This window comes from Columba livia, chromosome 12 (assembly GCF_036013475.1).
Source record: "Columba livia isolate bColLiv1 breed racing homer chromosome 12, bColLiv1.pat.W.v2, whole genome shotgun sequence".
Classification (NCBI taxonomy): domain Eukaryota; kingdom Metazoa; phylum Chordata; class Aves; order Columbiformes; family Columbidae; genus Columba; species Columba livia.
The window spans coordinates 18,226,894-18,254,804 of NC_088613.1; the positions used below are offsets into that span (position 1 = coordinate 18,226,894).

The 27,911-nt window shown below is 43.5% G+C and overlaps 1 protein-coding gene across 2 annotated transcripts; it reads left to right on the forward strand.

The window, feature by feature from the left end:
- Nucleotides 1-616: 616 nt before the first annotated feature.
- On the forward strand, nucleotides 617-27,874 carry ZDHHC15 (zinc finger DHHC-type palmitoyltransferase 15). 2 transcript variants are annotated; one of them, XR_010475730.1, is made up of 12 exons: nucleotides 617-734; nucleotides 4,317-4,343; nucleotides 6,255-6,349; nucleotides 7,468-7,588; nucleotides 8,410-8,479; nucleotides 9,072-9,104; nucleotides 10,109-10,229; nucleotides 11,107-11,239; nucleotides 12,349-12,475; nucleotides 13,847-13,961; nucleotides 20,107-20,189; nucleotides 21,234-27,874. XR_010475730.1 is itself a non-coding variant. In XM_021279995.2 (12 exons), the coding sequence occupies exons 1-11, from the start codon at nucleotides 617-619 to the stop codon at nucleotides 20,148-20,150; spliced, it is 999 nt and encodes a 332-aa protein (XP_021135670.2). In that variant the 3' UTR covers nucleotides 20,151-20,189; nucleotides 21,234-27,874. The 2 variants fall into 2 exon arrangements, 1 of the variants encoding a protein (XP_021135670.2); XM_021279995.2 differs by having other exon boundaries at nucleotides 13,847-13,956.
- Nucleotides 27,875-27,911: the final 37 nt, after the last annotated feature.

Sequence of the window (27,911 nt, forward strand, 5' to 3'; positions counted from 1 at the left end):
AAGAGGAGACTGAGGGGTGACCTCATTAATGTTTACAGATATATAAAGGGTGAGTGTCAGGAGGATGGAGCCAGGCTCTTCTGGGTGACAACCAGTGACAGGACAAGGGGCAATGGGTGCAAACTGGAACACAGGAGGTTCAACTTAAATATGAGAAGAAACTTATTCTCAGTGAGGGTGACAGCACTGGCCCAGGCTGCCCAGGGAGGTTGTGGAGTCTCCTTCTGTGCAGACATTCCAACCCGCCTGGACACCTTCCTGTGTAACCTCATCTGGGTGTTCCTGCTCCATGGGGGGATTGCACTGGATGAGCTTTCCAGGTCCCTTCCCACCCCTGACACTCTGGGATTCTGTGATTCAGTAGCCTGAAGAAGAAGAGAACAGGGACTGTATGGACCGCGCCTCCGTGCGGGGACGGGGACCCGCTGGTGACACCGCGAGGGACGAACCGCGAGCGGGAACCACGTGCAGCAGATGGGGCCCTTTCCCGCTCCGCCAGGGGGCGCCGCGCCCAGCCCCGCCCCGCCCCGCCCCGCCCCGCCCAGGCCGCTCAGCCGATCGCCGATCGCCTCCGCCCTCCCGGCGCGCAGCCGCTGCCGGTGCGGCCCGAGCGAAGATGGCTGTGTCGCGGGGGCTGCGGCGCTGCCAGCGGGCGTTCGCCTGGCTGCCCGTCCTCATCATCGCCCTCGTCGTGCTCTGGTCCTACTACGCCTACGTGTTCGAGCTGTGCCTGGGTGAGCGCCCGGCGGGGCGGGGGGAGCGGGGCCCTGTCCTGTCCCGCCCCGCGGGGACCCGCCCGGCGCTGCCCCGGTTGGCCTGTGCGCCCCGGGTCGGAGTCCCGGCCGGTGCCCGCGGGACACGGCGCACAGCTCCGGGATGGGGAGTTGGTTTAGTTTCCTTTCTCCTCCGTGTGCGAGCGGGAGGTGCCGGGGGCGGGCCAGTGGTGCCACCTGCTCCCATCGCAGCAGCGCATCCGGTGGCCAGGAAACACCGAATCGCTGGTCAGGGCCATTGTGGGGTTAATTAGTGCGGGTTTTATGGTGTGCTGCCCAGTGCTGCTGTAAGATCTGTACCCTGGCTGGGCCGGGTGGGTGTTGTGGGCTCTTTTATTTAGTCAGGAGTCTGTTGGGTGATGCTGGAGACTGGGAGGTTTATACCCACGGTGAAAGTCCCTGTTGTTGCTGTAAGATGATGTTTAGACATGATTTCTGGTTTAAAGAGTGACAAAAATCAGTATGTGCCCTGCACTGTAGTCATGTTTGTAGATACGTAAAGGGTGAGTGTCAGGAGGACGGAGCCAGGCTCTTCTCGGTGACAACCAGTGACAGGACAAGGGGCAACGGGTGCAAACTGGAACACAGGAGGTTCCACTTAAAGATGAGAAGAAACTTGTTGGGGGTGAGGGTGGCAGAGCCTGGCCCAGGCTGCCCAGGGAGGTTGTGGAGTCTCCTTCTGTGCAGACATTCCAACCCGCCTGGACACCTTCCTGTGTAACCTCATCTGGGTGTTCCTGCTCCATGGGGGGATTGCACTGGATGAGCTTTCCAGGGCCCTTCCCGTCCCTGACATTCTGGGATTCCACAATTCTGTGATTTTTTAATATTCTGATAAAGTAAAACATAGGTTACGTGAAATCACACTCATGACTCAACTTGTTCCAGCAGCATGAAAAACAGTGCATTTTAGAAATAAAATGTTTAGTGCTTGTGTAGCTTAATGTGGCAATTTAACTGTGGAATAAGTTGCAAACTGCCTCGTGTTTATTTTATTCTGGTTTGGTGTGTGTGCAAAGACCTGTTACTAGAAGAAAGGATTGCTGGGTCTGGTGGAGGGAGGAGCTGGTAGCCTGGACTTTGGAAATGGTGAGGAGGAACGTGTGGCTCTTTCTCCTCAGGACGGGGAAAGCCAGGTAAATGAAGCCAGAGTTCTCAGGACAGAAGTTTGAGACCTTGCTGTGGAAAGATCTGCCTGCTGGTGCTGCACCGCACATTTAAATCAGATTTTTGTTAGGGTGCCTAATGCAGCAAGACCTATTGTTTTTTCCTCAGTGGAGACTCAAATGAAAAGCAGCTGCTCCAATCTAATTGGCAGCTAGGCAAAAGCCCCAAATTCTTCATGACATTTTATTCCATCTCTTAGATTGTGGGCTGTTCCAAAAATTCACATAGAACGATATCTCCGAGGTGTATGTAACTGTCAGTTAGAGAATGTGCCCAAAAAATCAGGATTTTTCAGAAATGCTGTCAGTCTTTTGAAATATGCTTTGTTTGCAGTTCTGTGCAAATTCAGTGATATTTAACGCTGGTTAATTCTAAGTTTCAATGCAGATATTAGAGAAGACTCTGCTGGTGTAAGTAAGGTTTTGGTTGGGCCTGTGTTGTTCTGCAGGAGCTCATCTTGCTGCCTGGAATCACTGCTTGAAATCACTCCTTTGCCCACACCCCATCTTTCTCTCTCATGCATTTTATTTATGTGTGGAGGAGGTTATCTATACTGAAGTTGAAACGACTAATTATGTTAGGATTTGAACATCAGCTGTTGGTATATGCAGTTACTTGAAAACCAGCTCTCAGGACGTTCTCTGGTTTCCAGGTTTCTGACATAGCAAGGCTTTTCTTTTATTTTCAGGTTTCCGCTGTGTCCTGCCACTTCAGCTGTTGCAAATGTATAAATAGTAAAGGCTCTGTTTGGAGTCCTTTCATCTTTAGTCATGTAGACTGCTGAGGTTTGACAGTAGTGTGGGCTGATGTCCTGGAGGTATCTCCTGATGCTGGGTTTTAAACTTCCAGTGACTGGTATGGCCAACAAGTCGTACTCCAGGGGAGGCCTTGGTTTCATTTCTGGTTGGTGCTTGTTGCCAGAGTGAGAACAATGACCCAGTGTCTTGCCATAACACCTTTTATGTGATTTTTATTCAGGAATTCACTCTTTTCTCAAGCAAAATCCCTAGAAGGGCCGGGCTGCAGGTGCGGCGTGTACTCCAGGAGGGAACCAAGCAGGGTTTGTGAAAAGGCGATGTATTCATAGCTTGATTTGCGGCAACCAAAGGAAAAACTAGAGGTTTCCTAACAAGTCTTGTTCATCTGAAACTGAGTGTGCAGAGAGACAGCAAATATTTGGTCTCTTTTTTTCATGTACGTTGTTCTGTATCACAGAGCTTGTGGATGAAAATTCTCTGTTGGCATGGGTTTAAGAAAGCCTGTGTTCATTACTAAAGGCAGGAGCTCTCGGTTGCTGCTCTGATTTACGTTTTCCAAGTTCGATGATAGAGTGAGTCTGAAGAACAGTGTCTCTTTGCAGGCACTGGCTCTAGGCTGGAACTAAAAGACTCCAGTCCCTCCATCGCTGCCTTTTCTGTGCAGTCTGACAGTTACTGAAGGGCTCATCACTGCTATGTGCAATCTCCCAAATCTTTTGAGTCTTCCAACAATATGGTCTGATTTTTATAACCTTGCTGTGCCTCTGGGTGATGATCTGTGACCACTAGTGTCCCTTGGTCCCTCTGCTTCTCCAAGGAGCAACACATTGCAGTTGCAGCCATTAGATGCAAGACTATGGTCTCAAAATATGGGGCTCCCATCCCATGAACGATCTTTGTCTTCCAAGCAGTATTCTGGCAATTTATCACAGAACTGTGCCATTTTCAGTTAAAGAAAGATGTCTTTATCTTTTCTGTTAAACTTGAATGATGGCTTTTAAAATAACTGAAGGATTTTGAAATAATCAGGAGAAGTAGATATTGAGCGATGTTCCCTTTGCTCGTTGCTCTAAGTGGTTCTGTCATTAGGGACTGATCCATGGTTATGGTCTAGTAAGGAGTGCTTGTAAAAACTCTTCTAATAGCAAGTGTAAAAATAGAGTCATTCCAGTGTGTCCTTTCTTGCTGACGAGGCCAAAGCTGAGACAATTTGCAATGTTTTATTTATGCTGATGCAGAAATGCATCGGGGCATGGCTCACTGGGGAGGGTCCAGACCACTGAGGGACTGGCACAAAGCAGGGCACAAGTCACTAGCGGGTTATTTTTGCCATATTTCTAGTGTACAAATATACAAAATATATTTTATAACGAGGGAAAGTACAGCGTAAGTAACAGTTATCGAACATCTTGTTGTGGGTGTCATTTGCGTGAGTAAACAAGGAGTTGTTAAGGACGCTGCTGGTTTGATGCTAAACTGTGGGCTCTCTCTTTGTCAGTTGAGTTTGAACATTTTTCCCTGAACTGGCTGCATTTCTAATAGAAACATTATTTGTTGCAAATTTGCTGGGAATCCTATTTGCCCCGTAGACATTTTTATATTTATTTTTCTTTTTCAGTGACTCTGAGCAACCCTGTGGAAAAAGGTATGTGCATTGCATTTAGTATTTGACTTTTGGTCACAGATGTTCTAGTTAAAGTATCAGAGATACTTTCCATCCATTTTTTTAACTTGCATGCTCTTGCAGTGTTTCCTTGCTGTAATTCCACATTCATGAAGTACACAGCATGCGTTGTTACACATGCTATAACTTTGGATGTATTGGGAAATACCCCCATTTAGCCCCAGTGTAGCAGAAGAACATGAAAAGGCTTTGATCCCTTTTATGCTTTCAGAAAAAATGATTAATGTCTATACACCCCCACACCTTTTGCCTTTGTGTTCTACATTTTCAGATCCGATTTTACCGGCTAAACAGAAAAGACTGGGTCTGTTCTGTGGCCTGCCTATTGGTTTTTTCACTGTTTGATTTATCTCTCAGTGAAAGCTATTTTCGGTGGTTTTTGTAGGGAGGATTTTGCAGAAGATCTTTTGCTAGTTTCTGTTGACCGCTAATCACATATATACAGCAACAGGTATGTAACCGTATACACAGCAGCTTTCAGTTGCTACCACAGATGAGTTGGAGCAAAGGTTTCTGTCCTGATATTTGAAACTGTTTCAGAGAAACTATAGAAAGCATAATGTTAATGATGATTCAGCAGGAGAAGGTTATTCGGTGCCTAATCTACTGGTGTATCTCCAGGTCAGCTTCCTCTAACATGCTGCTGTGTTGCTTTATCAACAGAATTAAACCTGTTGCAAGGTTTATCTCCTTACATATTAATTTAAAAATGACTGAGCTCCACCTGCATGTAGTATACAGATAACATCTCAAACTTGAGAGCATAATAATGAAGTGTCATTGATTCACAGACCAGTCACACAATCCAGCACATTCCTGTGAGACGTATCAGATCGTTTGCTGTCTCATTAGAAAGTCTCGACCCTGTGTTTGGCCTTTTTACCAATTACGTTTTCACACAGTCTTGCCAGTCTTTCTACTAGCACTAGTTACTTTAAATCTTGGTTTTAGAATTTGAAGCGTAAATGGATCAGGGGAAATGAGGTTATTATGGTGATTAAATGGCATGTTTAAATAAAACTGTCTTGTAACTGACAATGACTGAGTGAGTTGAGTATTGAAGCAATAACAACCAATATAGTTTGTGCAGCGGAAGGGTAGCTGTGCTCTGGCTTTCTGAACCTCAGTATGCCCCAAAGCTTCAAAATAAAGTTTGAATATTGAACTAAGATCCCTCTGACGCATGCTGGGTGTCATGTGCTAATGTGTCTAGTGGATTGCAATTCTTTCTCAGTAATCACAAGACCTGTTTTGCTCAATTTGAGGGGTGTTTTCCCGGTCTGTTTTATTGCATCAACTGTGGCAAATCTAAAATGTTGACCAGGAGACTGGATTTCTTTTTGGCGATGTAAATCTCTGCTAGAGCATGTTATTCCTCTCAGCTCTCGCAAGTGGTGGAAAACGCGTTGCTGATGTTATGGTACTGTGATTCACAACTGAACCCCAAATTTGGAGACGCTGGAGTATTGCAGGGTGAACCTTGATGCTGCTCAGCACCAGCCAGTTCTGCTTTGCCTGTGCCTGGGACATGGGGACAGGATTCCTGTCGTTCCGGGGGTGCAGGGTTGTCACCTGCCCTGCAGGTGACATCTCTCACATCTGACACATAATCAGAGCGGGTGCAGAAGGGGAGGCTGCGAGACAGGTAATGCCCAACTGCAGCCACAGATCGCTGACATTTTACTGACTCTCAGACCATAAGGTTTCGCTGTCTTCTAATACTGTAAATCTTTCTTTTTTCCTTTTTTTTGGTCATTGTTATGAAACATTGAAAGTATGCCCCTCATGAATGAAGCTTTAACCTAAGAAGTCTTTGTTCTGCTTCTGTTTTTTGTTTTGTTTGTTTATTTCTTTTTTTTTTTTTTTTTTTAGTGGCCTATCTTATAATATTCCATATTCTCTTTGTGCTCTTTGTGTGGACGTATTGGAAGTCTATTTTTACCCTCCCAGAGCAGCCAGGCAAAAAGGTAAGAGCCCAAGCCCTTCTCATTCATTGCAGAACAAAAGCAGGGATGCTAACGAGAACTCAGAAACCCTTCAGCCTAGTCGGGCTGGACAATGGATTGGATGAGAAATGACCTAGAGTTGTCCCTAAAAACGGAGTAATCTGAGAATCCTTTAACTCCCCAAAGAGCACGACTTAAAGTGGAGATGGTGTTGACTTTTAAAGCTGCTTTCTCATGTGCTCCAGCAGTGATAGTGAGGGACAGGAGAACCGTTGTCCTTTAAAACGCGCTGGGATTCATGCAATGAAGACTGTGGCTCTGTACGTTGCACGTGACTTTTAATGTAGTGCCAGGTATTCCCGTAGCTCCAGTCCTTGTACTTCCATGGTCAGCAGCTCAAAAATGTAAGAGAAACAAATTTAACGTTATACTATGGTAAAGAGAAACTGGGGTTCACTGTGACAGAAGTAGATTGTTTTGTGAATGATACTTTTAGTTATGGGCTTGGTATTGGTTTTTGAACGTAGGTTGAGTGTGCTTCAGTGGTTTGAGCACAGGACAGTCGGAGGCAGACATTAGTTTCCATTCTCTCTAAATATTTACTTTTTAATGTTGCTCAGATTGGTGGATTTTTTTATTTTTTGCATTTGTTTTAGTTCTTTATGAAATACTAATGCAACACTATGATTGGAGCAACATAACGAGGGCAACGTTTGTTTAGCACTCCAAATATACATGACCATAACTGGATCCTAATTACAAGAATGTCGATTTATAAATAACAACTAATCCCAGTTTTAGAATATAAAACTGTGGCTGAGGACAGATTCTTGCTTACAGTGTCCTTATCATGGTTAGTAATGTTAATTCATGAGAAATAGTAATCTAAGGCAGCAGTAGTAGCAATTCTAATATGTTGGCTTGTGACCTTAATGTCACTTTTGCATTTCTTATTGATGTATTGCATATTTTTCTGGCTGTCCAGCACTTACTCTCTTTGTCTCCTTGACAAACATGTTTTCACATTAGATTAATCTCATTAGGAGTGGGGGGTAAAAACATTTCCAAACTTGCCTGTGTTTGAAATAGTATCTCTCCTACCCACGGGTAACTGCTCCTCTCGTGACTTCTGCTTCTAGTACCATATGTCCCTTGCTGACCAAGAGCGTTATGAGAACGAAGACAGACCAGAGGTGCAGAGGCAAATCCTCGCCGAAATCGCAAGGAAGCTGCCGGTGTACACAAGGACGGGGAGCGGAGGTCAGCCCAGCACGGGGCTTTGTTTCTCTAAAGCCGATCAGGCGCGCTGAAGCGGCACACGCTGGCGATGCGGCTGATCCCGCCAGCCGGCGGGGCCGTCCTGGTGCCGCTGCGTGCAGCACGGAGCTCTCCCGTGAATATTTGTAACGCCTTGTCTGCCAGCTTTTATGTTTGGGAAAACTAAAAGAGCTTTGAGCACTTCTGTTCGTCTTCAGTGAAGTACCAGGTGCTGCCTTTGGGAAGCCATACGTTACCCTTTGTATTTGCAGTTCAAAAGCATACTTATGTCGTCTGCGTTTAGTAATAGTAATGTAACGACAAAATCTCTGGTCGTTTTAACTTAAAATGGAGAGTGGGTAGACATGCAGAACGTAATTCTGTAAATTGTGACCTTGTTCTGTGATTAAATGCGTACTGCGCTCCTTGCAAAGCATAAAAGAAATCAGTGCTCGTGTTGGAGGCTCTGACCTGTTCCTGTGAGACGAGCCAAAGAATTCTGAAGTAAAGAACAGCTACATAGGCAATTATCAAAATGGAACATTTGTAAAGTCTGAGTAAACATGGAAGCCAGAGGGACACGTACGATTTTGTTTTATCGCTTTTAAGCTGGTTTTAAGCTTTGCAGTGGGGGTTGTTCACTGCATTTGCAAGTCTCCAGAAGAATTACAAGCTTTCTTTATCTGATTATGAGCTGGCAGCGAAAATCAGCTGCAAACACACCCCTCTTTTGCAGTGCTAGAGGAAAGAATATGAACAGTTAGGAATATTCACTACCACGTGGAAAAAATAACACTTTTCTATTAACGTGTCTTTAATTTCAGGTATTCGATTCTGTGACAGGTGCCAGCTCATAAAACCCGATCGTTGTCACCATTGCTCCGTTTGTGCTATGTAAGTCACTGGGTTGTTTTTCGCGGAAGTGAATATCGTCAGCACTGAGTTATGTGAACGGGCTGGTCCTTCACGTGGCCTTTTACACATGAAGGCTCCAAGTCCGTGTGTCCAGCCGCAGCCACCGGCGCGTATGGCAGCGTTAGCGTTTGCCTCTCGGTTCTTTGTGGCCCTGAAGTGTTTGCGGTTCCCACACCTGCCAGCGTTAAGTTGCTATAAAACTTGTCATCTAGTGAAAATGAACTGATTAACCTAAGCAGGTGAAAATAACGTATTCTTTTGACTTTTAAAATTATTTTTAAAAATATTCCAGGCCTTTACCTGTGGCATTTGGCAAAAATTTTAAGCCCATAAGGGCAGAAATCATTTCATTTTGTCTTGCACAGTACCAAGGACATGGGTTGATATTGAAAAATGAATAAATGTTCCACCTTAAAATTATAACTGCCTTAAAAATTTCATAGAGACGGCACAATCTTGAGTTTGTCTTGTAGAAATCTCATAAAAAATCAGAGGCTTTTGCTATTTATCTGCAGTTGGCAATTAAGTACCAAATAAAGATCTTCCATTTTTCTTTTTTGTCGTTTTGCAGATGTGTGCTAAAAATGGATCATCACTGTCCGTGGTACGTCCTGGATATGGGTTTGCAATTGTGTGGAAAGAGAGCCTGTTTGAATACATTTCTTCCACAGCATAGCATCTGTATGCCTCTTTCGGTTTAGCCCATGAATCCTTATGTTGGGAAACTTATGAAATAATTACACTTTGAAATTGCCTGAAACATTTAATATTTTGAAAGACAGATCATTCATGTTTGTTCCACGAACTATGTGTAAAGAAGCTGTTGTATCGATATAGTTTAAACCCCAACTGCTAATTCACTCTTTGACTGTTATTCACATTTTAAGGAGACTTCAACGTAGCCTTTAATTTTGGGTGTATAATGGCTTCAACAAGCAGTCGGTGCTTGTTTCAATCATAGTATTTGCACGCAGATTGTTGCTGCAGTGATTCCTGCCACCTGTGCATACAGTTTGTGTAGAATAGTGCGTGGATGAATTAAGCTTTTGCCATTAGATTTCAGAACTCAGAAGCAACACGTTTCCCCACCTGGACCTCCCTGGTAATCCTAAATTCTGGAGGATTTTTCAAACCTGAGTTTTGAGACAAACACGTACTATTTTTTAGTGCGTTCCACTGTTCCTTTTAATGCTCCTGTGCATGGAGCGTTATAATCAAATTTGGGTTGATTTGTTTTGTGTGTCAACAAACAAGCAGTGCTTAATGTGGTTCCTGAGATTTGCAAGTGAGTAACACAGCACAGAAATCCCAGATCTGATTACCTTTGCAGACAAGGAACAGACGCAAGTCATTCCAGCCTGCCCCTGTGACAGACTGACCAGCGGTACCAACGTCAGAACAGATTCCAAAAATATGAACCGTTCTTTTACTTGGCATAGCAAGTCTTCAAGTGAGAATCAAAAAGACTTTAGTTCTATTTCATTTTGACCACTAAGGGGAGCTGTTTATTGAGGAAATTGTATACGATCAAGAGGCTTAATAAGGATTCGTTGTGTTACAACTGCATGCTGTACACATCCTGATTTCAACTTTGCTTTTGTTCTCTAGGGTGAATAACTGCGTTGGATTTTCTAACTACAAATTCTTTCTGCTCTTCTTAGCGTATTCTTTGTTATATTGCCTGTATATCGCTGCAACAGTCTTCAAGTATTTCATTAAGTATTGGACCGTAAGTAATGAAATCTGGTTACTTTTTCGTACCCTGTGAGTCTGGTGGGGTTTAGTCACTCGCGTTGCTTTTTTGCTTTCAGTCAATGGAGGGTCTGCATTTCTTCCATAAAGTATTTTCCCGAGCCTGTCTTTTCAGTATAACTCCCATTATATGTCTGAAATGCACAAGACAAGAAGCAAATAGACTTCAGGAATTTTGAACTGTAGAGTTAGCTTCTGGCAGAAAAGTTACATCCTTTTCCTGTTCTTCTGTTTGCATGTGTGCGTATCTCAGAAGCGTTAGTATCAAAGTATATCATCCTGGCATCGATCTGTACGTAGTTATTGAACAATGTCAAAATAACTTGTTCATTTTCTAATCCCCTATGACACCTTTCCCAATTTCAAAGTTGACTGAAATAAAGTATGCTTGTTATTCAGTTGTCAGTTGTCATTCACTTGCAAGCAATGCCAGCTGACAGTTCCAGTAAGGCCTTTTGTTTCTAGTTTTTTCATCTCCCCTCTGCTAATAACTCTGTATGACTTGTTTAAGTAACTTTGCTGTGCATTCATGTATTGAATTTTTGTTGTTTTAATGACTAATCGCTTACACAGAACGCCTTCTGAGATGCTCTTGGGACACTAGCAGGAATTGTTTCTAATGGTAAGAAGGGCAGAGGCTTGAGCTCGGTGGCTGCATATGTGAGGTGTGCAGAGGCTGGGAAGTCATTTTTGTACTTGGAGGTCCCCACAGCCTCTGTGCAGTTGTATGTGTGTGAGCATCTCTGGCACTTGACTCTTCTACTGCAGAAGGAAATGTTTCTTCTCTCTAGAAACAAAGAATTTCCAGCTTTTATTTGTTCTTACCACTTGTTCTGTATTTCTTTTCTTTCCAGGGTGAACTGACTAATGGACGGTCCAAGTTTCATGTCCTTTTCCTTCTCTTCATCGCCGTCATGTTCTTTGTAAGCCTTCTCTTTCTGTTCGGCTACCATTGTTGGCTCGTTAGTAGAAACAGATCTACTTTAGGTAAGGCTCTTGTGTCTGCTTTAAGCAAGACACACCAAAAGTTCTGTAAGAAGGAAAAAACCCAGGCTTTTGTGTTCTACTTCTATACATTCCCACTGGCTTATGAGGGGAGGAAGATTTAAGATCTTGGCACAATGCTGCAGAAATTTGTTACTTCAAATGAGCTGCATTTATTAGCTGGTGTAACAAAAGTTTTGTTAGGGAAATCAGAGCCTTAAAGTGTAAACGTCCAATTATACAAATGTTATGCATCTGTATAACTACATTTGTTGTGAAATGAGTGCAGCTTTTCAGGAATAATGGTTCTTTATGCTCATACGCTGGAGTGCACCCTAAACCAGCTGAGTAAGGTTGGGACAAAGTGTCCATCGTCATTGGCAAAGGCAAAAGAGTTGGGGCTGTAAAACCAAGGAAATGAAAATCTGAAATAGAATTATTTTGTCAAGTGATTTATTTGTTTGTTCTCAGATAAATTCTGTTCAATCTTTAAATCTTTTTGGATAAAGTTTTATAACAAAATACACACACTATCAAGAGTTCGAAAATATTCAGATTTTGTATACTTGTTAACTTCAGAACTAATTTCAAGGGGCACTGAAGCTCATCTGTCCCCTCTGCAGCACCTTACAAGGTAGATAAATTTGTTTCTAGTGCACTCTAGGTTCTCCTCCCCTTTCTTTTTTTAATTTTACATCTTAGCATAGCAGAGGGTCTGTTTGTTGGTTCCTAATGTTTGTTCATTATATCATTAATGAATCAAGCAATTTAAATCTCCAGTGCCACTTCTGAAATATGCGTTGAAGACCAACCTCCTTAATTCTGCAGATCTTTTACTTAGAAATTTCTACCCACTGAATTTCAACGAGTCTCACGCAAAGATCTTTTAACTCTATTCTCTCGATTAAACAAACTATTTGTACTAAGATTTGACTGTTCTGTGTGGCTCAGTTGCAACACCAGATTCTTACCTTCACTTTGAAAGTCTTTACAGGCTTGCAAAATGAAAAAAAAAACCATGTTGTCTTTAGCTGGCTACAAATCTGCAAAGGACTGTGCATGTATTTGCCATTAATTTTCACTTTTTTCGCTGAAATCCCATCTGTGTGTAGAGGCTTTCTCAGCTCCCGTGTTTCAAAACGGCCCAGATAAAAATGGATTCAATCTTGGCTTTGTAAAGAACCTTCTGCAAGTGTTTGGAGAAGAAAAAAAGCTGTGGTTACTACCTATTGCCTCTAGGTAAGTAATAATCAAGTCAGTGCTAAAAGCTGATGCAATTAACTGAAGAGACTGACTTTAAATGTCTGGCACAGCCTCACAAGTTATGCCTGTTATTGTGTGGCTTGGCTGGCTGCTGTTGTTCATCATTACAAGTGCGCCAATGAACATCATTTGTGTTAATCCTGTTCACCAGGAGGCTGGAGGGAAGGGGTTTGGGGGTCAATGCGCTGTGGGGTGTTGGACGCTTCCTGGGCTCCTGGGGCTCGTGTGTCCATGGGTGTGCACTTCAGAGTGCTCTTCATCCATCACACTCCTCACCTGCAGCACTTTGTTTCTCAGTGTAGGGGAGAAGGTGCTTTTGACACTTAGTAGACCAGTAGTAAAGTATACTGGAATTTAATTCCTTTAGTCATTGGGCACAACTGCAAATAACTCCCTGGCACAGCAGTTCACAGCTTTTCCAGGTAGCAGCATCTAAGTGTAAGGCCCAGTTGTATCCCCACTGCCATCTGTTTCCCACCCTTGTTTAGCTAAAGGGGAAGGGTGAGCACAGAAAGTCTTTTGGTAAGGAAAGGCAGCGCTGAAGCGCCCGTCAGGCATTACCGCTGTGTGTGGTCAGCGCAGGGAGCACACTCGGGTCATTCTCCTTGCATAAAGCAAAATCATCAGAGCAAAAAGGCACTTGAGCCCGTTCACAGCTCCTGTCCGTGCTGCTGCACACCCAGCTGCAACATCCAGCTCTCAGCTTTGTTAGTTTGCATCACGTGAGTTTGAACACTCTTGAGCTCTTGTTTGATATCCAGATTCGCATTTCTTTTTGGGCGGTAGTAAAGCAAAAAAAGCTTTTGCTACTTCAGATCTTTGCAGAATGTATTTATTTTGTTTTTTTCCAGTCTGTGTTCAGGTTTAGGTCACAGGAAAGTGGGTCTTTTATTTGTCTTCCAGTAACATCTAATTAAGATTTGGGCCATTTTCTATTGAGTGTCATTCAAAGACAGAAGTGTAATTTCTGCCCTGAAGCATCTATGGTATAAATGGATAAAATTTTTACCTATGGTATAAATTGCTCCTTCTACAGAGATGTTTTTCTTAGTTCCCCCATCAATTCTAGCTGTCTATAAGGATTTTTTTTCCTTTTGGTTTGTTTGGTTTTTTCCTGTATCCAAATGACTTGATCAAGTCAGGCACATTGAAGTTCTGCTAAAAATTATTTCATTCCAGGCTATAGGTTTGAACTTTTATTCTCCAGAGAGCCTGAAGGAATTGAGGACCAGAACTACCCACCACCACACTTGGTATCTGAGCTGCAGATAAAATGTGTAGAAATGGTCATCCTTCGGAATCACCTGCTGCTTTTTACAGTGTCTTTCTGTGCCTCTTCCCATGCAGCCAGGGCGATGGACACTTTTTCCCCATGAGAGCTCTGTGTGAAGCTCAGAATCCTCTCCTGGCAAATGAGGAGCAGTGGGAAGACGATGGAATAGACGAAGAGCCTCATGGTAAGGTAACGCTAAAGGAAATTACTTGTGTCTTGACCTACAGTGACTAAGAGATGAATTAGAAGAGCTGATCAAATAAAAAATGGTGTTGGCCGAGTCACTGGGCAGCTCTGACTTGACTGATGGACACAGACTGAAAATAAGCCCTACTTTGGAGTCAGCTCTTTTCTTAGTAGCTTTCTACTTGCAAGTAAATGAACTGCGAGGTTGTTACAAGCTGCAGAGAGAAATTGAAATTTCCACCGAGTGTATTTATATGTAAATGCTGCTTCATGCAGCAGTTATTGGAGACATAAGGTTGTGCTTATATAAATGAAAAGACTGTATTTTTTTTTAAGTGCATTTATCTTCTAAGAGTTTGTGAGAGTGCGTGCAAACACCTGAATGCAGTGATACGTTTAGGAATATACGTTGTTTGTTCGGGTTTATGACAAGAGTGCAGCAGTTGTTTTGATGCTTGCCTGGCTGTGCGCAAACCTCCATAGAATAAATATGTGTGCAATTCAAGAGCAATTCTGGGTGAAGGTGCTTGTACGATAGATGTGACCTGTTTCTGAAATGTAAACATGCCCTTTATGCTATGGATGTCCTGTTAGAAAAACTTTATATGTATATCCATTCTTTGATTATTTTTGTTAGATGAATCCAGAATTAGTTTAATGATTCTTTACTGTTACATTCCTCTGTTTGAACTTGATTTTCTTTCCTTGCATATTTACCTCCAAGCTTTGTCTTGGGAGAACCTCTGAATATCAGGGTTCATGTCAGAGGCCCCAGTTACCATGTTTGAGGCTTCAGTAATTCAGTCAGTAAGTTACACATGGGCTCGTATTTACTCCTGTGGAGCAAGGATGCCATCCGCTGGCTCCCTTTAAAAGAAGGGTGATAATCTCACTCTTTTTTTCCCTTTAAGGAAGGTAAAAGAGTTGATTGATTCTCAGGTTACTATAGTTAGTGGATCAAGCAATTATACTTGGACAACCAAATATTAATATCAGTGCTTTATTGTTCAGAGACACGATTTCCATAGTCACGCTCTTTGTTGCCTCAGAATAGTTTTCACAAAATTTACTGATAACGTTCCCTTTCAGAATATACATTTTAGTCATATGTGCTCAAACGTATGTTTGGGGACCTGTGAAGAAGACCGTGGTCTTGGTTAAAGGCAGTAAGAGAAACTTTTCATGCAAACATTTTAATACGTGTGCCATGTAGAGTGCAACGAGCTCTTCAACCCGCACAGCACAGTGTTCGCTGTTTGCTCTGGTTGGGTCTCACCTGCGGCTGTTTGTTCAAGTTATTCCACCACAAAATAAACAGTCTGTGTTTTTTTCCAAGGCACACGTCACGTCAGTAGGACTGAAGAGGCTCATCTCAGCTTTTCTCCAAATTAACTGCTTTAATTAGTTCATATTTGTGTGTTAGAAAATTACCTGCTCGTCGTTTCGTACTGTACATTTTGGCCGTTGTAAGGTAAAACAAATTGGCTTTAAAAAGAACAAAATATGGCATCTCTGTGTATTGTTTATGATGCTTAAAATAACTCCTTTAGGAATGAGTCAGAGCTTCTTCCAACTTTTCCAAAGTAATAAATTCTCTCAATAAAAAATAAATTCTTAATTATGAAAACATCTGACAGTGAGATGATTTGGGGCCCAAGCAGACCCCAGAATCTGAGTCTGGAGCTTATATAAAGTTCCACAATTGATAATGCTTATACAATAAATGACATTTACAGGCAGTTGGGCTAGATAATCGTTGTAGGTCCCTTCCAGCTGAGATACTAGTTTTTCTCAGTGAAAAAGCGGTTTGCAATCTTATTCCAAGAAGCTGTAGAACTGTAATATAGGTATAATTAGAACCTCTTAGTGTAATGTAAAAGCCAAACTGATCCTATAAGAAGTTACAAACAAAAGTGAGAAAACAAGCGCTGTGAGTACATAGTCAGCTGTTGGTGTGCGGATCTTGGTCCGCCATTGGCAAAGTTCCATTTTTTGGCAGTGGCTGTGAGGTGAAGGGGGGAGCTACAAATAAAAGAATGCCCAGGACTGTGTCCTTTGTGTGTCTGCAGATCAGTGATGTGGAGCTGGGGTTCAGCTGGTAGAGCAAATGGTGGGGAAAATCCCCTTTACTTCTCTTTTTGAGCAGCGAAGCGCAGAACTCCCATCAAACAGCTCCACAACAGGCAGGGTTGCCTGAACCTACAAGTTCTGTGGTTCTCCCTGCCCAGCAGGTAGGGTCGTGATTGATTCAGTAATCACAGAATCATTTAGATTGGAAAAGACCTGTAAGATCATCGAGTCCAACTGTATGGCACGTGTACAATGTTTCTGAGTGAGTGGTTTTGTGATACAGCATAAATCCACCTTGTGGAGTATTTTTCTCTAAGCTCTTGACTGTACCATTCTTCTAGCACAGATAACAAATATCGTTTTGATTAGTATAAAAGATGTTGGGGAAGAGGGAGTTCCATAAGAATAGGTACCAGATGTGCTCTTTTTCCTACTGCCTGGACATTAAGCAAAGCAGAAGTTGAGGAAATATGAAAAGTTCCGGTTTCTCAAGCCTGCGGTTTCAGGAGGTGTCACTGTCAGCTGCCCCAAGATCAGAATGACAGCTGCCCTCCTGTAGTTGAGTGGGGTCTCTCTCCTCCTGGCGTTTCACCAGTAATTGCTTGTGCACTTGTGTTACGCAGCAGGAGTAATGAGGGGTCTCCTCAGCAGCCGAGTCCCCCCTTCCAGGCTTGTGCACAAGAAACACCACAAAAATAATGAAAAAAGGAGCTTGATGAAATGTTTCTTTCACTGATGTTGTTGTGCATAACTCACAGAGTGGTTGGGGTTGAAGGGACCTCTGGAATCATCCAGTCCAACCCCCTGCTAACGCAGGGTCACCAGAGCAGATCACACAGGGTCACATCCAGGCGGGTTGGAATGTCTGCAGAGAAGGAGACTCCACAACGTCCCTGGGCAGCCTGGGCCAGGCTCTGGCACCTCAAAGGAAAGAAGTTTCTCCTCATGTTCAGATGGAACCTCCTTTGTTTCAGTCTGTCCCAGTTTCCCCTCATCCTGTTGTTGGCACCATGAACAGAGTCTGGTCCATCCTGTTGACACCCACCCTGTAGATATTTCTCAGTATAAGGTCCCCTCTCAGCCTTGCCTTCTCCAGGCTGAACAGCCCCAGTTCCCTCAGCCTCTCCTCATAACCCATGTTATTGCAGTGTCTTGCTTCCCTGCTGATAGTATCACGCTGGCACAAAGCAGGGCATTTGGAAGCCCCCACAACTGCAAAACAGTTCACGTGTGGGGGAGATGAGCATTAAGGGGACGGAGAGATTTATGAGGTGAGGACAAGCCCAGCTGAACGCACAAGGTGAGAAAGCTTCACCTAGGTCCCAGGAGCGCACACACCAAATCATCTTACCCACAGGCTTGTCCTTTTTTTCCTGCAATATGGATGTTTAAATATGCCCTTCCTACTTGGATTCCTCCCCTCCCCCCCGCTTAATCCTGGCCTTGCTAAGGCTTTTATTGTTTCACGTAGGGAGAAAAATATTGTGGGGAACCTTTTTGTTTCATTTCTTAGTCAGAGACTAAAAACACTTGCTTCCAAATTTATGGTAATTTGATTTTTTTTCAGACTTATTAACGCTTATTCCTTATTCATGGGCATCTTTTTAATTTGTCTAGCTGAAGAGCTACCCCGAATCACATGTTGGCACCTTAGAAGGCTATCAGTTTCTTCAAAGAACTCACCTAGAACGTGTTTGACATGTTGGTCGTGGTGTGTCAGCGCAGGACAGGACAGGAGAGCCATTCCCATACATTTATAGCAACATCTCCTCTCTTTGATTTATTAATCTAATCGTGTTTCATTTAAACTTGTCCAGAAGGCTTCAGTGTGAATCAAATCTTTCCCAAATTGTTCTCATCTTCAAAAATTTGTCATCTGTACTAAGTAACATCTTTCCAGCAGAAACCAGCGTATCCCGAGTAAGAGGTGGAAGTTGATGTCTCTGTTGGCATGATGAAGCTTCAGGTGTCTGACGGCATGCGATTTGAATTTAAATTCAAATCACTAGGAGTCTAATTAAAGGAGCTTCATGTCGTGTGATACCAGCTAATTTGGCATAGCAGGCCTTCGAGTAGAGAAGTCATGTGTTGTGAGTGTAGGATTGGATTTCTGTCCATCAAGAAGTTAAAGAAGCGCCTTTGATGTCAGAAGTGAGCGGTGATTGCTCAGACAGCGCAACCAATGGTCAAGTCAGTTACCGGAGACAAAAGATTAGGTTTGCATCGCTGGATTTTAGGCGTGATATAAATGGTTAAATTGTGTCTGACAGAAAAAGATGAAGTTACAGCAGTGCTAAACCCTGCATCAGTGACTGCCTTGTAATCAGTTTTGAAATGATGGAGAGGTACCTGCGCAGGAATCTGCATCAGCTTGACTCAATCAATTAGTGAACATATTTAGAAAAACCAGTATGGATCAGACCTACAGCTGCTAAATCAATTAGGTGAATAATACTATTCCATGAGAAGCTGGTAGTGAAATTTCAGTGAGACTAATGTCTCAGAGGCAGCAGGTCCTGTATATCCTTTTATCACTTCCCTTTGACATTCAGATTGTTTGCTTTCCTAAAGGTGTGCAGAATAAAGGGCTGTTCTCTGGAACTTCCCATCTGAATAAATGTATTAGATTTTGTGTGGTAAAACAGATGCCTATGCTCATAAATATGAAAATAACCTGATAATGGAAATAGCGCTGATTCTTTTTGTATATAATAAGGAAACAAGAGGTCTAGGCAAGTTATTTATTGGGTATGTATCATTGAGTAGTAAGGGGGAGGAAGTATTTGCTTTTTACTTTTCTTTCTTTACCTTCAAAGAGAAAATTCATTTAGAGAAAACAGAAGAAAGTTCTGTGGCAAATTGATATTTGACACTGCTCGGTGACCATCGCGTATTGCAGCGAGCTCTGGATTGTAAAGCTGAGCAGCACAAGATCAGAGCAACACAGTTTGGAAATCTGGTTTTGGCAGGCATGGGAACAACTTCAGAAGTGTGAATTTGGGAGCTGGATCTTACTCCTGTAGCTGCCACAGTTTGTTGGTGTTTTTTTTAACAGGACCGTGTGTTTCACTTAACCATGTTTTGCCGGTGGGGAGAAATTCGGCATGATAACCCTCCCAGCTCTTAGGCAGGCTGTGAAGATACATTTATGCATTGAGTTTCTTGGCTGTTAGTTACTGTACTAATACAGTTCTACAGTACAGCAAAACACCACTGTTGCCTACAATCAGCAGGATGCTGTTTCCATTGAGGATGAGCTGTTTTCAGGCTGGTTGTCATTTTCAACTGTCTCCCTGTGGCTGTAGGTTCTGGTAGAGTCGCCCTGAGCTTCCTCTTCATCAGACGGAACAAGCCCAGCTGCCTCGACCTCTCTACAGAAGTTTAAAGTAGAAATTTCTGTGCTGCTTATATATGGCTTAAGTTTGACCTGCACAGCTTTCAGTTCCCCAAGATCGGGGCTGAAACTGTGTGTCTGCATAGAAAAATGTCGGGTTTTGTTTTGCAAGTGAAAACGTGCAGGAATAAACTTGCCGTGAGTGCCTGAAGTGTATTACCATGTATTTCTCCCACAGCTGTATTAACCCAACAGCAGGCAGAGAACGTGATTTCCTGGTGCGTTAAGCTTTGGTTCCCTCGCTCCCACCCGACAGAAGGGTTCTAGGAAACTGCTGTAGCCACAAATGATGTTTTTACTCTTGCTTGTGTTCTCACCACTGCTTTTCTTTCTTTGTAAGGCACCAGCCGATGAAGTGCTCTGAACTCTGAGTTTTCAGGTTCCATCTGACACAGTATTACTTCCATTGTATATAATTTTCTAACCAGAAAAGCCTGACATGTTCCGTTAAAACTGAAAGATCTTTATTTGCCTTTGTGGCTTAAAAACTTGTGACACAGTTATGAAATAGATAAAGCCAATAATAATCTCAGTTTAAAAACTGCTGTTCACTTATCTCTGACAAGTGGTTGTCTATTTTTATTTGGACTGACTCTTAAAAACACACTCCCATACTTAGTCAAAAATATATTTTCAGTGAGAAAACCAGATTTTCTTACCTCTACTTTGTTTTTCATTGTACAGATTCTGGTGAAGCTTCATCCCTTGCCATAGAAAAGGAGACGTAGCAGCTTGAAAATGCAGCAGTATAAAGCTTGTGCAGAAAGGTCAGTATTTCTTTGTTCATTGCCTTCCAAACAGCCGCTCTGCAGGGAAACGGGTTTGAGTATAATGCTGGCAGAGCTCTGAGCCCCTCACCAGAGTGGTGTGGTGCTGCATCTGTGCCTGGTAGTATTTCACCAATACTTCTCCGGAAAATACATTAAGAAAGCCCAAAAGCAAACAGTGGCTCTCCAGCAGCCCTGGGCTGGATGTTGCCACAGTTACCACGGGAGCCGAGAGCCCTGGGTGTAGAGGAGGACACAGATCCTGCAGCTCCCTTGGGAAATGTGGCAGGAACAACTCTTGCCACTGACTTGTGCAGTGACAGGATTGGTGATTCATGAAAGGTGTGGGAAGGTGCAGCTACAGTTTTAAACCAAAGTGGAGAACGGCTGAGTTGCAGTTAGGAGTAAATGGAAGTAATGCCCACATCAGCTGCTATTTTTGTTTCACCCTGGAGAAAGTTGGTTACAGCAACAGATGAGAGAGTTTGGGGAAGATGCCGCTACCGGGATGCTCACTGGTCTGTAGTCCATTCTGAGTGGGGAGATCCCCCCAAACGTACTGTGGCAGTGAGCTGCAGGCTGTGCCCTCTTCATTCTCCATGGAACATTTTCACAGCAGAGTGTAGCAGAGGAAGATTCCAGGAGTGTCCTCTGCTGTCCCGCTTGCTGGAGGCAGAACAGTCAGATAGAATTCGCCCCTGCTTTCTGTGGGTGTTGAGTAACCGTATTGTATGGCAGAGCACTGCAGTGCACTGCCCAGTTCTGCACACAAACAGGGCAACTTGGGATTTTTACAAACGGGCCTCTTGCATATTGCAGATACTATTCCATTTTTTTCCACCGAGAAGAAAAACCCCAAAGTATTTCTCTGTCAGTAAGTCAGTGAGGACTGCGTGCTGCTATTCTGCTGAGGGAGCAAAAACCACGTTTTTCCTGTTGTTCTGCATGGCTTTAAAACAGTGCTCCAAGTCAGGATTAGACAGCCCTCTGTTGCTCATCAGATCAGTGCTTATCGTTGCACATTTTTCTTCATTTAATTTTCAGCTTCCCTCTCAGGAGCCAACATCCCTTCTCTTGGCATGGACTTCGGTTTTGAGGGGCAGAAAACAAGTGGATCTTCAAGATGAGAAAACATCATGAAGCATCGTCTGATTGGAATCTGCATTCTAGAGTGCTTCTCCAGAAATCCTGCTACCCAGATGTTTCAAGGCTTTATAAGTTTAAGTTACAGAGTGAACAGAACAGTTTTATAGAGTGATTCCGGCCAATGTTCTTTGGCCTGCTCTCTTTATTTTATAAATAATATATATTTTTTATTCAAAATAGGTAAAGAGTATTGATGTGAGGGCATTTCCAAAGGCCTTTTCATTTTGCAAACATCAGGGACTCAAGTTCTTGAAATTCTTCCAAGCCATAATATTCTTGGGGATGGTATTTATTTTGAGACTGATTCTCCAGCCTTCTCTGACAAGTGGCATTTTCTAACATGTTTGAAGTTCTGTCTGAGTCAGTTCAACTGATGAGAGACAGACCCACTTAAATTTGGCACTAAATTGATAGTTGGATGTAAGTGTGTTGAAAGAGAAAGCGCTGAACATGCATAAATGCATGTGCAGCTGTGTATGAAAATAGAATATTCACACTGCCAGTATCAAGATTCAAGAATATTGTGGCCATAGGTTTTTTTGCATTTTTTCTAGGAGGGTGTAAATTGTCTTATAATGCCCTTTAAGGCCAATGCTGCTTGCAGGCACCTCAAATGCAAACGGGAACTTAGGACTGTGCAGTTTGCATTAATTCCTAGGGCTAAAATATCAACTCGTTCCTGGATCGGTGTTTGATGGAAATGTGTGTGTTTATGGAGTCGGAAAGGAAGACGTAAATTCAAAACACATGAGTTGGAAACGTGCACTGAAGATTTAGCTCCAACAGTGGTGTTTGGAGTTTACGCTCCACGAATCACAGAATCCCAGAATGTCAGGGGTTGGAAGGGACCTGGAAAGCTCATCCAGTGCAATCCCCCCATGGAGCAGGAACACCCAGATGAGGTTACACAGGAAGGTGTCCAGGCGGGTTGGAATGTCTGCACAGAAGGAGACTCCACAACCTCCCTGGGCAGCCTGGGCCAGGCTCTGCCACCCTCACCAGGAACAAGTTTCCTCTCAGATTTACGTGGAACCTCCTGTGTTCCAGTTTGCACCCATTGCCCCTTGTCCTGTCACTGGTTGTCACCCAGAAGAGCCTGGCTCCATCCTCCTGACACTCAGCCTTTCTGTATTTATAACCCTTAATGAGGTACAAAGATGGATTTACTCCCATAATGCTGAAGAAACAACTGATTTATTTAAGTTTTTTCTGATTTTTTCATAAGTAAATGTATTGAATGGTGATTCAGAGGTTTTTCAGCACTAAGAGGTGATGAGATTTTTTTCTTCGTTTTGCTCCATTTGCAGGCAAAGGAATGTACCACTGTTTTTATTCTGTGAAATGGAACTGAGAATTTGCTGGCAGGATTATATGCATTTTTCTAGACCTGAGTCTTTTTTTATCTGCATGATTCAGACCTGGCATCTCCATCACTCATGGTTTGGTATTGGTTTACTGCCTTTAGGATCATTTGTAATCATTTTCTATCCCATTTTTGTGTTTATCAGCCCATTTGTGTTGACAATGACCACAGAAGCAGCTGTGCGTGTCGTGAGAAACTACTTGATAAGGATCTGTTTGGTGACAAAGGCCTGGCCTACAGACTAAATCCTTTTTTCCTCCTTTTACTCTGCGGTTGCTACCAGTGGAAATATGTTGGTGAGACAGAAGAGATTCTGGCAGAGACTTTCTGCCTGTAAGAGTAGATGTTTAACCACCTGGATGTTCCTGCGCCGACCACTTTAATCACATCTGAGTGGTTCTGGCAGCAAACAGCTCTTGAGTGCTGAAACTATTTTTCCTGTCAATGGAAACCCGCATTTCTGCTGGAAATCTTGTGGTGGCTCTTAAGCCGGGTTTGATGACAGGTGGCACTAGAACGAATCGCCTCATTTCTGGCAAAATGTGTTCCAGCGGGGAATCCGGAGAGGAAGGCGGCAGCAAAACACAGCAGGAGATGTACAGGAATTCAGCACCAACAGAGGTGCTGGTGGTGCCTTTGAAAACTCTGAGTTGCTTGTTTGTGAAGCCGGGGAGCTGATTTGGTGACTCCGTGTGGCTCTGCCCGCTGGGGTGTGTGTCTGAGCCGGGAGCGGCAGAGCTGTGTCTGCAGCCGTGTGGGTTTACAGGAGTCTGCTGAGCAGGCTCTTGGCTCTGTGCTGGATTTGGTTGTTCCCGGTCGGTCTCTCGGTGCCGTTTCTCTGCCGAGCGGCAGCAGAAGAGCTGCCGAGCAGATGTGCAGGCAGCGTCCTGCCGGCTGCAGCGCCGCGCCTGGGGTGGCACGGAAAATCAGGCTTTGTCTTCTAATGATTGTTAAAACATGTTTTTATGACAACGCAGCTCTCCAGCTCAGATTTAGAACCAGCTTTAAACGTTTCCAAGTAACTTACTCAGTAACTTTTCATGTGATTAATTATGGCTGATTTTTGGTTTTCTCGAAGCAGCTCAGCCTCACTTGGTTACACCAAACTCTTGCCCAGATAGAAACAATAAATAGTTTGAGCGCTTCCGAACCACTTCAAATCGATGTTCACACGTCAGGCTTTTGAGAGCTTCAGAATGAAACAAATACAAAAGTTGTGTAAAAATGAGGCAGAACAAAACGTGCACAAAACGTGTGTCTGATGCCTGAAAAAGCTCCATTTTGTTCCTGTGTGGTTATTTAGAAGAGGTTTCCCTGCGCTGCACCGGCACTTGTCCTGTCGGGAGGTTGCTCTGTAGGGAAACTTGGTGGTTCCCAAAATACAACTGCTGAGAGCTTTTTAATCAGTGCATTATTGCAGCTGGTGCTGCAGACACAACTGCTGGGCTACTGAGGAGAATACGCTGTTCCCAATTAGTAGTTTTTGCCTTTAAAAGGGCAAAAACTAGAGATCTAGGCAGTGTAAAAGCAGTAATTAAACTTTAAAACTTGTTGGATTAAACCTGAGCTGCTATTTACTATTTAAATTGACTTTTTTCCTTAGCTCCTGAAAGAAAGTTGCATACAAGGAATGTGATAAATGCAGGATGCACATAATTCTGTCGAACATGCTGGAGAAATGCACTGGAAAACAGCAATTCCTCAGGCTGGCTGTGGCCACTGCTGAAGGTACCAAAAGAGATAAAGTTTTCAGCCAAGTGCGGGGTCGTTGTTTTAACGTGCAAATAGTTCCTTAAGGGGTAGAATCCATTTCCACTTTTGCTGGTGTAGGATGGATCTGTATGGTGCCTTGTGGAAAAGGCCCATAGGATTTCTCTCATGATGTTTACTGCCAGCCTCTACCTAGTTAGGTGCTGTAAATCCCGTCGCACCCCGCAAAAAAACCATTCAACTCCTGAAGTTTGAATCTCAGTTCTGATGCTGATGGCAGCCGTGGGACCGCAGTGCTCCCTGCAGCAGGCTGTTCGCTCTGGTTTAGCGTCAGATCCACACTACAGAATAAAGTAGAAAAGTGGTTTTCAGCTCAGGGTCAGAAACAGCTCTTGGTGGATCTCACACTGCCAGTGGAGCCTGAGGTGTAGAAGCACCTGTATTTAGAGAATAATGACTTTATTCCCTTAATGTAATGTATCCCAGGAGGCGGATGTGACTGCCAAGGTCATTTTGATGAGACCATGGAAGCAGGAACTGGGAGCACCAGACACCGTCTGTAACTCTAGCAATAGTCGCCAGGTGGTAGTGGATGTGACACGGGTCAGACTGGCTGGGAGCAGCTCTGTAAGTGTTCAACACAACCCTGGGTTTGTCACCTGGACTTGAGGCGCAGAAATGTGAGAGTTCAGCCTGGGTACAGTGTGTCCTACCTTGCCTTGGCCCCTTCTTTCTTTCTATTTCAGCGTTTTACAAACGGTTTTCACGTTCTTCACGTGAGTGAGGACTTTCTCTGCTATAAGCAACTTTTCCAAGTGAATGTCATCACGTGAAAGAAAAAACGTTCTTGCTGGGTTTTACCGTGGTACCTGCTACTGTTTCATCCCTGTACTCCTAGATTAGTGCTCCAAAATAACGGATCACAACCAAGCACCTCCTCACCTCTCCCCATTCTCTCCCATTTACATTCAGGTACGCTGTACTCTTAAAAAAAGAGAAAACATCATATTGATGTTTCTATGAGTAGTATTTGTTGTAAGTCCCCTCCTTGGCCCCCGAGTCCTGTCCAAGGAATTAGGACTCTGCAAGCCTCACTGCACTGCAATTTTGTCTCTTGCTGAATTGGCACAGGATGTTTTTGGAGTAGAATAAGATTGTTTTCCTTTAAACGGGAAGCAATAGTGTATGTTTTTAATAGCTGTACCTAGTGCAGGTAGTGACCTGTCACTGACAAGAGCGGGGAAGCTTCCTCAGAGCAATGAATGTTTCCTTCCTGGAACAAACCAGCCATGTGTTCAGCAGAATCAGTACTAGCCGTAGTTTTTGAGTTGTGTATGCTGGTGTGGACTGAAAGCACAACTTGGTATTGGCTACCAAATCTGCTGCATAAAGTCTGTAACGTAATATGAATGTAAAGTGTCAAGGGAAAGAAAAAATAACCTTTTCTTCCCCCAAGTTGGACACAAAGAGCAACGTGCTCAGGGGCTTTCAGGACCCGCCGCCTCCCACGCAGTCGCTTCGCCAGCGGAGCAGATTTGCTGTTTGCCTGGCTGGCTCACCCACAGATGTGCTGAATTAGGCTAAGGAGGTGCTGCTGACCTTGTTTATTAAGCCAGAATTAATTAACTCAAAGGGTCACTTTCATTTCGGTGCCTCCTCCGGTACAAATTTTTGAAATTGACCCATGGTACTTGAAAATACCTTCATTTTATGGATATTTTTCCAATTCTGTCAGCTTCTGTTTTGTTACAAGGCACTTGCACAAATAAAGTCGCCCTGAAATGATGGGTTAAGGGGTTTGTGTGGCCGAGCACGCTGCTCGCTCACAGAACGGGCTGTTGAACCCCTTGGCTGTGCCAGTACCTTGTGCTTGACACTTATTTCCTTCCCTGGTGATTAACGTTGAGATTACACCCGCTGTTATGCAGTTTTATTCTTTCTTCCATCTCCCTTTGAGAGAGTCTTTCCTCTTCCTCCTGAATAGCCAGTTACAATATTACCAGCTTTTCAGCTTTTTTGGGTACTGCGAAGGTGAGCAGGTGTCATTTCAAGCAATTGTGCCACGTATTTTGTTTGTGACTGATCTTAATGTTTGTCAGGTATCAGTTTGTAGATCTCATTATTCAGGCCGAGCCTGCTTTGCTCGGAGCAGTGGGATCCAACTTCCTGCGTTGCTTTTCTCTTTTTCCTAAAAATCATATTTCTTCATTTTCTAGCTTCAATTTGGAATGTCAACCTTCTGAAATAAAACGTAAGTTTACATTTCAGACGTCAGCCTGTAAGTGGGTTATGCTTTCATGGTGCTTGAAATATTTTTGTCTTCTTTATGAGGTTTTAAGATTTACGGCAGCATTTGTAAAACTTTAGTGCATAATAACCACTGTTTAAAAGAGAGTTTTGTTAAGGAGAAAAAAAACCCTGACCAAAAAAAACAAAAACCAAACCAAAAAGGACCAAGAGATCAGCATCTGGTGTCCTGATGGCACAGTGAACCACTGGGGCTGGTACTTTTGCCAGCCACGTATCAAATAGAAAAGGTCACATTCTGTTATCAATTATCTGGTTTTCATCTGAAAGCGACTCCTTATTGTTGTGACAATAAAAATTAAATCTCAGGAGCAGGTAAGCACAGACCTGTCTGTATATATGGGAATTCAGCTTTTGGTTTTTGCCTGTTTCAGTCAAGTGAGCGGGTTTCACTCGCTGCTGTTACCATTAAGCAGCAAACCTTGCGCTGAGCGGAACATGAACTGCAGGAGCCGTTCTGGGGTCAGAAAGCTCCGTTTGGGAACCGATGTTCTATTTACTACCTCTTAGCCTGGGCCAGAGCCCCCTTCGCTGTCAGCCACCATAGTGCGACGCCTGTGTCGTACCCAGGGAGAGCGGCGTAGGGAACTCTGCCAAAAACTGCTGAATCGTTAGAATTAGAAACATAAATGTCATTGTATTGATTTGATTTTTTTTTTACATTCAGCTGCTTTTTAGATCACCAGCGTGGGCTGGTGTTGGTATTTATAAGTATCTTGTGTAAAATCACCACTGTTCTCTTCAGCTGAGGACCCGCCGCTCGGAGCTGTGTTGCTTAATACCGATTTCTCACCCCTTAATTTAATAGGAAGCAAATGTTTTCTCATGAATGTCACCATCTGCTGACAACATGTGGGATGTTTGGTCAGGTTCAGGAGTTTAATGCTGCTGCCGGCATTGCGACTTTTGATATCAAATGGGTTTTTACAAAAGCTTTGGATACTCATTTTTACTGTCCGCCAAACATTCTGACTTTTCCGATGAATGCTTTGTGTATGTTCCACTGGCATTTTCCAAGTGTTTGTATGGTTTCTACAGCTGAATATCCTGAAGTTTCTGCTTTGTCGTTTTGTATTATGGTTTATACTAGAAAGCCTGCACAGTGTATACTGCACTGCAGGCCAGGACTGCATTAAAACCATTTTGGGCTCATGTGTCATACTTGTGAATGGTTATTTCCTATGATTTAGCCCATG

Bases quoted from the DNA above. Each gene is read 5' to 3' on its own strand.
- ZDHHC15 (XM_021279995.2), top strand. From the start codon at position 617: ATGGCTGTGTCGCGGGGGCTGCGGCGCTGCCAGCGGGCGTTCGCCTGG. The intron at 6,350-7,467 runs GTAAGAGCCCAA...TTCTGCTTCTAG, and splicing joins CAGAGCAGCCAGGCAAAAAG to TACCATATGTCCCTTGCTGA. The intron at 9,105-10,108 runs GTACGTCCTGGA...TTTGTTCTCTAG, and splicing joins ATGGATCATCACTGTCCGTG to GGTGAATAACTGCGTTGGAT.